Here is an 11,048-nt window from a genome sequence, read left to right as displayed (position 1 = left end):
ATATATAAAGGCCGAGGGCAAATATATTAATACGAAAAAGATACATAAATGTTGTATGAGAGGACTAAATAGAAAATCCAACTCATACAATACAACACACACAAAACCCGGATAAAGTAAAGATACAAAAAGGTAAAAAAAAACCAAAAAGTCACAAAAGGACACAAAAGTGTTAGGGACATCCCACTTTAGTCCTCCTGTCTCTAGTTCTCGAAAGTGAGTCGACTAACAAATTGGTAAGATGTGTACTATTGCCCGTAGCAACCAAAGTATTAACCATCAGCTTTTTGATCTCAAGTAGATCTTCATTCTTCTTCTTCTTCCTCATAGATGTGTAGACTTGTCATTCCTCATCTGACAATTGACTTATCAGATCAGTAGATTCCAAAGGTGCTCGGATAGGTGTAGGTCGTTGTACATCTTGATCCCCATGAGCCTGAGTAATATTAACATCTTTCTGGACCTGAAGAGGCGGTTGTGAAACAGTAGAAGTATTTCCACCTTTATCATCAATGATAGGTTCTAGTGCAGGCAGGGTTTGAAGAAACTCCCTCAACCCCACGATAGGAGGTTCCAAAGACGAGAGAGCTACAACTGGGGATTGAATGGTTGTCATATTGTCTGCCTGATTAGAAGAAGATGGAATCACAGTCTCTGGCGGAGCAGTTTGCTTCTTTGGTCTAAGTTGGGTTTGAGGTGGGGGTGTAGATGGTGACATTGAGAACTGGAATGTCCGAACATACAACAGTTCGAACAATATGACGAAAAATGTTCAATCTCTACCTTCTGTCAATATACATGGTGTTGTGTGCCCAACCAGATTCCTCAGAAGCGGGTGAAGTGATATCTTTTTCAACAAGTACTCTGGCTTCAGAAGGACATGACAAATTAAAAGTAGGAATGTCCGTCTTGAGTGACTTCTTATAAGCTGAGGCAATAAAGTATAATACTTTTTGAGAAAAATAATGAAATTTCACACCAGGGAGACGAATCCAAATCGAAATGATTTGGCGGTTTCGTCTGTGGGTCAAAATCCATTGACCATTTCAGAATCTTCATTGCTCTGTTATCAATCCATATTATCCTTCTAGCAAATAAGCGCATGTAATCTTCTCCATTGTTAATTTGAATAAGAATATGTCTCTCATCTAATAATCCAATTTTACATTCTCCAACAAGGTGCATAAGTTCAAATTCTTATAAGTTCAAATTCTGTGCATAAGTTCAAATTCTTTGCGAATAAGCTCCATTTTGGGATGACCATATAGAAACTTCCCAACCAAATTCAGGCGACAAAATGATGCAAGTTGAATACCATCAACTTCTGTAAAAAAGATGGCAGACTTCTTATTCTTCCTACCAGGTTTCTTGATGTTTTCCGCCCACTCAAACGAAGGAGGGAAAGATGATGATTATGGTGTGCCTGAAGCTTGGACACCGGCAAGGACAGCTGCATATGATTTGTCCAAAGTCATCCTCAAGGATAAGTGCGACGTTTAGAGAAAAAATAGACGAGGGAAAAAATGACGTCGAAATAGCCGAAGCTAAAAAAGGGGTTGACGTGTGAGACGAGACGAGCGCAAAGAACGCAGAAATCATGAGCAGTTCCGGTGAGATTGAGCTGCAGAACACGCGAGCGGCGAGACGGGCCGCAGAGGATCGAGCGCAGAGACACGCTCCTGTCTCAGGGCCAGAACGAGGGAGATGAAATTGAATCGAGCGCGAAGACGCCGAGAGGAAACATGTGAGCGAGAGAGAGCGTGAGGACGCCGAGAGGAAACACGTGAGCGAGAGAGAGTGAAGTCGTAACTGTTGCTAGGGTTCGCCATCGGGCGAAACCCTAACAGAGCTGAGCGAGGAAGACGACATACTGCATTATGATATATATATATATATATATATATATATATATGTATAATTTATGTATCTTTCTTCAGCAATTATTTTATTTTCTTATAAGATGCATTAAGTTTAACTTTTAAAAATAAAAAAAGTCACACCATACAGACCGAATTTAGATATAGATAGTATGCATACAAATTTCTGAAAAATAAAAGAAACTCAGAGAGGTAGTGGTCTGCATACATGACAAAAGTTTAGTCCCACTTTAGAGTTTAACATTATATTTTCAAAAGCATATGAAGGCTCTCATATTTCAAATAAAATACATATTTTTTGAATTTAAAATTTAAATTCATGAATTAATTTGAATAATTTTGAATTATTAAGGAGTATTTATACAAATTTAATTAGTTTGGCTATGTTGTTGCTTTGAGTGCTTGAATGAGGACAACTTGGAATGTTTAGAGGGGCCAAATGATGAAATAACTCATGCCTATGAGGAGAATACAATGATTCAGGGTGGTCCCCTTGAGTTAGAAAAATAATATCTGCAAAGGTTTTTTTATAAAGAGCTTTCAAAGAGGAGCATTCTCTTATTGCAAAGATGTCTTAATTTATTTTTTACTTAAAATTTAAAAAAAAATAAACGCTATAAATTTTTTGTTTCTCGCCTTTTCAAAAAATTATTGTGTATGTTCATCGTATACAGAAATACGTGCGACGAACCAATAAAAACACTATCTTTTATCTTTTAAGCTAACAAAAAAATATCCAATTAAACACCCGTCTAAACCGTTGCCTTGGGAACCGGATCCATAACCAATATCTATAAATACACAAACCTGGTTCTTCCTATTTGCGCTTCCCCACTCACCAGCGCCACCGCCGACAATGTCGGTGGTGTGCGGTTTTGAATGCTTTCTTTGCCTTGGATTCACGCGCTGGTTATGGAAGCGCCTCCGCTACGTTGGCTCCAACGACTCCGACTCATGGCCTCTCGCCGCCGCGAGGATTTCCGTCCTATCCCCCGCATCTGCCGCACCGTCCTCGCTGCCTACGAAGAGGATATTTCTCATCCACATTACGCTCCTCCCGCCGGGTATGGAATGAAACTGGAATGGCTCGTCAAGCGCGTCCCCGACAAAGAAACGGAGAATCAGTGCCCGCCCTACCTAATCTACGCCGATCGCGAGCACCACGAGATCATCCTTGTCATTCGCGGCCTCAATCTAGTCCGCAATAGCGATTACAGAGTCCTCCTAAACAATCATCTCGGTATGCAAATGTTCGACGGAGGATATGTCCACCACGGCCTGCTCAAGGCCGCCGCATTTGTGCTCAATCGGGAGTCGGAGATGCTGCGAAAATTGATTGGAGAGGGAGGTTCGGATTATAAGTTGGTATTTGCTGGGAATTCTCTGGGCTCCGGCGTGGCGGCGCTAATGACGGTTATCGTGGTTAACCATCGGGATCAGTTCGGTGGAATCCCTAGGAGTCAGATCCGGTGTTATTCGATCGCGCCAGCAAGGTGTATGTCGTTGAATCTTGCGGTTAAGTACGCGGATGTAATCAATTCTGTTATTCTTCAGGTGTGTTTTTGTTGTTGCTCTGTTTTATGTTCATCGAGTAGAATTGGATGGTTGGAGGAGCTTGTTTGGTTGAGGGATGTGAATTTTTCGATAGTTTTATGGTTTTAATTCCAATGAAAAAAAAAATTCTAAGCAGGAGGTTTTATTTACTGAACTGAAGAAGTATTTTTGTTATGTAACTGTATGTTCAACGTCGGTTTGAAAAGTGAAAAGTATGCACTACGAAACCTTTTTTTTTTTTTTGGTTCATTCGAAGCTCCAACGTATTGTTCAGAAAATCAATTTCTGGTTGGGATGTTCATTGGCCGGTGCAAGGACTTGGGGAACATATGATTTTTTCACATATAACATGTTAAGATAGACTGAAAAGTTGAGTTTGTTTTGATTTCTAACCACGATAATTTAGAAGGGGGAAATAGTATGCATGTTTTCTGCCCCTTTTTTCCGTCTTTTTTTAGTATGCATGCAAGATAGATCAAAAGAATCCATTGTCTTATTGATGAATATCTACCTAATTTGTTTCAATTTTGTGTTCAATGTATTCAAAGCTGCACCGGGAACAAACAGTTAGAGCGTTAAGCAGGTCATTCAAATATTGAGAGCGAAATTCCATAGTGATGTTGTTAGAAATTGAATAGAATGGGAAAAACTAACCCCTTCACTTGACTTGCATGAGAGAAACCCCAGTCATAATTTTCCTTGAGATAGCGAATTTTTAGAAAGTATATATTATTTCTATTATCCTTGAGATAGATTACTTTGTATTGTGTTAGGGTTTATTTAGATTAAGAGTTGAGAGTTTTTATGAACACAAACCTCTATAATTAATTATCATTCATATCCACTCGAGAGCACTCCTGTGAAGATACAAATGTTAAATATGTGTTTTCGAGATTAGCATTGACTAGGGCTTATCGTATCAATTTTCACTTGATTGATGAATGGCACACTGACATAACCAACGTGAGATTAGAGGAATAGCATAGCCATCAGGTGCCCACGGGTTTCAACATGATTGAAGAAGCATATCTAAAACAAAGATGATGTTTAATTGGTGGTTGTCTTAGCATGGGATTGGCCTGAGCTTAGGTTGGGTCTAGGTTTACACATATTAAAAGGCTCATAATTTTTTATATAATTGGGTTGTTGTCATTGTCCCAATCCAAATTAATTTGAGAAAAGTTCAACAATGAATCATTAAGAACAAAAAAAGTATAATAATGGATCTTATATTCATTGTTTTTTCTTTTTTAATTTCTATGAAATCGTCAACATGGGTGGGAGTTAAACCCCACTCTTTAAACTATGTAGAATGGGGGCAATGCCAGTTGAGCAATTGGTAGTAATGAGGATATATCTTCTTACTAACCTCCTAAGACATAAAACTACCAAGGAAAATCAGGTGAGCCTAATCTACTCCTAGTAAAAGGAACAAAAAAGGAATGAACTTGCTAGTCATAATTCCTCTTCGTTTTTGCTAACTTTATGCAATGGTTTCAACACCATTTTTTTGTCTGGCTACCACTTGATCTTTTATGGACTTTTAACATTTGTTGGTTCCTTGTGTGAAAGATTTTAACATATTTATTTTACAAATAACTGCATTCCTTCTGCCCACCATTTCAAAGTAGCATAAATAATCATACTCTTCTTGTGCACAAGCAATATGTCATTAAACCAGCTTGTCATTTTGAAGAGGACTCCACTCGATGGCTTGTTCAATTTTATGTATCCTCGTTGTCTCATGCACATAAGCTACTAGTAGATCTAGATTTGTAATATTTTTTTCCCCGCGATGAAAATAAGACATTTTATTTCTTATTTTCTTTGTGCCTTTCTGTAAACTCTCGACTGTTCTTGTCGCTCTACTAGAGCTGAATTCACATTCACCTTTTTCAGTGAATTTATAGAGGCTGGGAACATTTTCAACTCACATTTTTTACTAAATTTTCGTTGTTCAATAGAATAACTTTGTAAATTATATGAATTTTTGGCACCAAGTCATACTCTATACGTTCTAATGTGATATGGAGACTAAAACAAACATTTAATTATTTCCATGTTGACATTATTTTACTTTATCTTGGGGATTTGCTGAATGCATGAAATTTATTGTTGAATTTAAAAATGTTAAGCTATGTCTAGAATATTCAATGTCTCCGAAACATCAGCAATGAAAGGACAACTTAGTTTGTTGACATTCAAAAAAAAAAGAAAAATAAAGGAAAATAATTTGATATGCTTCTCAAAGAAAATTTAAATCATGATTTACCTGCTTTTACTTTCTATAATTTAGTCATTTAGATGCACTTCTAGCATGTTGATTTGATATAAAAATCAGATCAGATTACAATGATTGAATTTCAAACATTTGCTACTTGAATTTTGAGATGAGTTTTGCGTATAAATTTCTGTAGGATGATTTCCTACCAAGGACTCCTACTCCATTAGAGCATATTTTTGGATCCATCTTCTGGTAAGTTCTTACGTTTCCTTGTTTTCTAAACCGATTATGTTAATGCAGATTACAAATGTATGTTTCATGTTTTCTAAGCACAAAACATTGAATATATTTTGAATGCTCTGGACAGCTTGCCATGCTTGTTAATTTTTCACTGCATCAGAGACACCGTTGTACCGGAAAGCCGAAAGCTTAGGGACCCAAGAAGGCTTTATGCGCCTGGTCGAATGTATCACATTGTTGAGAGAAAAATTCTCAGGTAAAAAGGTGCTTCTGGACTTTTTATTGTGTTTTTGAGTTTAATTATTGCTTATTACAGGCATTCCAGGAATCTATAATACCTCATTGTTGGCGTCAGTGTGTTGGAAAATTACTTCAAACTATAATTATGAAATTCCCCTTTAGTGTTTTAAATATGCAAATATTTGGGTTAAAGGAGTATGAAACGTTTAAGAGGAAAAAACTCTCATTTCATCTTTGCCTATAGTGCCCACTTAAGACTGGATTTATGCTTTTCCAAGAGCCAATTTTTTCATCATGCTTAAACTTGATATTTGAGTATTTCGTTTTGTGTTCTAGCCTTTATATTATACCCCTCCAACGGAAACTATGTTGAAACACCCCTTGACTCTACCTACAAGACCTACAGCACCCTCTCCGCCTCCATCTCGATCCTCCTAGACACAATCCCTTCTCATCCTCCAGCTTTGCTCTGCCACTTCGTGAATTTGTCGAATCATTGTGGCCTCCCTTCAGGTCTCTGGTCCAAGTTGGCGATTAGCTGATTTGTAAAGGCGAAGCTGGTAGATTCCAAGTGGTCAGATTTGAGAAATTTTGTTACACTCCTCCCGGGTCCGGATGAAGCGACCAACAAGGAAAAGTTTAAGGAGGAGGAGGGTGTTAAAGACGATAGAGGGTCTTCTAACATTTGACTAGGCCTTAGCTTTCTTCCGAATACTTATAAAGATTAACATAGTGAATTCTTATGTAAGGAATATTTTGTTAAGTTTTTTAATCATGAAATTGATAAATTTTTTGATCGGTTTTCACATCCATGTCATGTGTTTTACCTTTGCCACATTACTCTTTATTTTGTGATAATTGCTTATGATGGATGATGGTTCGGTTTTTGGGAGAATATTTTTCGTTGATTTTGTTGGATTACCACCTAGCTCTAGTCTTGAACTTCCTATGTCTCGTTCGGTCGGTCAAGCCATCATCTTGAACCGGTCGCACCTTATGTCAAGCATATTAAGCATATGCTATTGTGGTTTTTCTTCGCAGTGGTAATCATCAGATTCGTCGTCGGGGTGATTCGTTCGCTACCCACCACAAATCTTGTCGCTAATGGGCAGGGAACCACCTCCAGAGCTTGACGCAGATGAAGTTATTAGCACTGGTTTTTACAATGCATAAACGTTGTGGGCCAGTTCTTGCATGTAAAGCCAATCAGATATTAATCATCATTGTTGGTAATTTTAGATGACTTTTACAGATCGGACATTTTGTGTCGCTGTCGATTTTAACAAATTTATACCGATTGGATGTCTTGCTTCTTTATCAGTTTTGTCGCTCGGGTTTGAGTATAGAAGTCTACGGGTTATTTGTAGAAGGATTATAAGGCCCTATAGAAACCTAACTCATGAATGAAGGAAAAAAATTATTACCCAGAGCAACACAAATTTGTTTTTAAGTGTATATGTGTGTAATCGACATCATTCTTCCATTTGTTTCGAGGCTCCAAATTCGTTGGCAGGGTATAATTTTGATGTTTGTTTCATCTAATAATATGCAGATGGGGAAGATTCCCGCCTGAGGTGAGGACTGCTATTCCAGTTGAAGGAAGGTTTGAGCACATTGTCCTGTCATGTAATAGCACATCTGATCATTCAATTGTGTGGATAGAACGAGAAGCACAGAAGATTCTAGATGTAAGTGCAAAATAACACATCTATAACTCATTAGTGGCCGCAAATTAGTTAGTTTTTTGTTAATTTTTCATCTTGTTCATTATATTAGTTCCATTATACCATAATTTGTTAATCTCCCTGTGTGTGTTGCTTTTTTATAAGTATATTAAAAAGATGGGGCATTTACATACTACACAATTCTTATGTATTTACATATCGAACACCCAAACTTTAATGTTTACATGCATAGCACTTAAACATTTAATATCACAGCAAAAATAATACTTTCAATTACATTTAAATGTTACATAGAGCTTTTTATGCATTGTTTTATCACACTAAAGTGTCATAAATATAAATATGAAAGTTTAGGTGTTAAGTATGTAAATATAAAAGCAATTTTGGATATGTATATAAATTTCCCAAAAATGATTTGTAGTCCTTGATAACACATGTCCCAATTATCTTCTTGTTGTAGTCGCTAGGTCTTGAAATATTATACCTTGTTACCTTAAAGAAACATAATAGGATAATTTGGTAATTGGTTCCTTCAATTTGGTATCTTAGTAGATATGAAAATGTGCTCTCATGGTACATGAATTATGTTGTGGCTAACTAGATATATGGAATCAATTTAGAACTTGTCGTGACTCTTGAAAAAAAAAAAAAGAATCAATTTGTGACTTGTTTGACTAGCTAAAACAAGAGCTCTGCTTATATTTTGCAATGGTTTTGCTATGCCTTACCCTACAAGTACTTAACTTTAGAAGGATGATTTTATAAAATCATAATTAGATTATTTACATTAAATGGATTTTAGTGTTGGCTGATAAAGAATGTAATAGAAGTCAAATTAGTTGCGGTTGAAAATACGATGCTAATTTTGATGCATGGCAAAACTAGGAATGGCATTGAGAAAGCATTACAAGAGAGTAACTGGGTTTGCAAATATAAGTTATTAACATAAGATTTAAAATCAATCTCAAACTTCTGAAGAAAAATAAATAAATAAACGATTGCACAGATAAAAATTGTGTTAGAATGTTTGCATGGAATACATTGTAACTCAAACAACACTTAACAGGATTTGGGGATTCATAAAAAACCAAACTATATATAGTTCAGATATTGCTAGTGCTATTGATGATAAATGATTTTATCAAGTAGTGATCAGTTTTAAGTGCATGTTTATTGGTCTTCAGGATGACCTCCATTAAATAACATCAATTTTTGCGGCTTATGTCCTCTCCGAAGTTGAAATTTCCATAGTAAAAATTTTGAAAAATTCAAACTTTAGATGACTAAACGAGCAATAATTCATCAAATCATTTGCTTTTCACAGATGATGAAGGAAAGGGATGAGATGGCAACTGCTCCCACTCAACAGAAAATGGAAAGAAAGCAAACCTTAGAGAAGGAACACAGGGATGCACTGGAAAGAGCAGTCACCCTGCGAGTGCCTCATGCAACCTCACCATCAGAACCAAAACCAGATGTGATCAGCTCTGCACTTTCAGAGAACAAGAATCAAAAAGCTCATGCCGAAAACGATTCTAAGTCCAGTGGGACGATAAATTGGGTTGATCTGGTTGACAAGCTCTTCACTCGGAATAAACCTGGCAGCAGCCACTTCCTGAAGACGGACATGAGCGTGATTTGAAATGTTGCGGCTACGTTATTCGCCATACATATGGTATTTATAGAATTCATTATTCTTTTGTAACTATATCATAAATCAAGCCACATTTTTTTAAAGAGCAACGATGACCTATTGATGGAGATCTTCAATTTCTTATATTCATTGAAATTTGTTCTCTTTATAATCTTCTAGTCAGAGTAACTTCTTATTCGGCTCCATGATATCTTAACCCAAAAGGTATCTAAAGAAAGTTTTTTATTACCTTCAACCAATCCAAATATCTCAGCAAAAAACTGCTCTATGTTTATCATGATTAAGGTACAAAGAAACGCAGCCCAAGCTTCCCAAAATCATCTCTATTAATGCACTCTAAAATGCCCTGTCAAAGAGTCTGTTTGGGGCAGTTGCAACTGATTAAAGTGACAACTATAAAACAGCTGTTTAAAAAGCTGCGGTGGCTATTACAATTTTCTTTTTTAAGAAAAAAAAAAATTATGACCGCAGCTTTCTAGTAGTCACTGCAGGTAGCAAGGTCTGGTGAGAAAATATTGTTTTTAGCTGCAAATTTTTTAGAATGCAGGAAAAACTACGGTGCGACACCACACCTCCACCGCACTGCACCATAAGTTTGATTTTTTTGAAATTTTTGTCTTCACTGAGTAGTTTTTTTAGAGCTTACTCGTGTTCAATATATTTAATTCAAATATTTAACAAAACAGTTGATCTCATTCTCATCATCATCAATCAATCATAATTATAATTGACAAATTAAAATACCTAGAGCATGACATTTCATAACACTTGAAAGACTAAAAGGGGGAGATACTCAACATTAATCATGTGGTCATTTTCTTCAAAACGTCTTAACAATCTTTTTCGTCGGACCTTGCTCTGTTTGACCCAAATAGTATGTTGCCTCACTATGATTATATTATATATCTGGATGCATAACAAAATGCCTCCAATGAGATTAATTCCAAAAGAGAGAGTGAGGGCAAAAAATTTAAATCCAACTAAATTTGAACTATGATTGAATAATTAGTTCATGATATTCGAACATTCTTAAAAGGTTGATGAAAACATCTTCGAACCGGCGTGAAACCAGCATTATTTTTTAGGGTGGGCAAAATTATCAAATATCTAAATTTTATAAGTTTGGGGGTGGGGGTAGGGTTGTCAAAATGGCTCGTTGTTCACGAACAGCTCATGTTCGATTTGTTCACTTTAAAGAGCCGAACACGAACACTTTTTTTGTGTTTTATATATAAACAAGCCGTTGTTTGTTCTTGTTCAGCTCGTTTTGGCTCGAACACTACTCATCAATTATATATTGATGAGTAGTTTTTATAAAAAAAATTAATTCCTACAAAAATTTATAATAAAATAAAACTATTAATTAAAAATATAATAAAATATATTAAATTAAATTTAAATAATATTTTAATATAAATAATAAGATTTAAATCATGTCCTAACCCTTAATGTCCTACGGCTGCGTGATTAGAATTGTCAAAATGACTGTTCGTGAACAGCTCGTGTTCGGCTCCTTAAGCAAACAAGCCGAACACGAACACACCTTTTGTGCTCGAATTATAAACGAGTAAAAT

At 36.1% G+C, this 11,048-nt stretch overlaps 1 protein-coding gene across 1 annotated transcript; it reads left to right on the top strand.

The window, feature by feature from the left end:
- Nucleotides 1-2,711: 2,711 nt before the first annotated feature.
- LOC110027421 lies at nucleotides 2,712-9,576 on the top strand. Its single transcript, XM_020728863.1, is given in 6 exon segments — nucleotides 2,712-2,845; nucleotides 2,848-3,431; nucleotides 5,849-5,907; nucleotides 6,023-6,151; nucleotides 7,688-7,823; nucleotides 9,145-9,576. Coding segments are annotated over 6 exon segments (1,338 nt in total). The 5' UTR covers nucleotides 2,712-2,733; the 3' UTR covers nucleotides 9,463-9,576.
- Nucleotides 9,577-11,048: the final 1,472 nt, after the last annotated feature.

This window comes from Phalaenopsis equestris, unplaced genomic scaffold, assembly GCF_001263595.1.
Source record: "Phalaenopsis equestris unplaced genomic scaffold, ASM126359v1 Scaffold000428, whole genome shotgun sequence".
Classification (NCBI taxonomy): domain Eukaryota; kingdom Viridiplantae; phylum Streptophyta; class Magnoliopsida; order Asparagales; family Orchidaceae; genus Phalaenopsis; species Phalaenopsis equestris.
The sequence above is the reverse complement of the archived record's forward strand: the minus strand, read 5'-3'. Positions and strand labels throughout refer to the sequence as shown.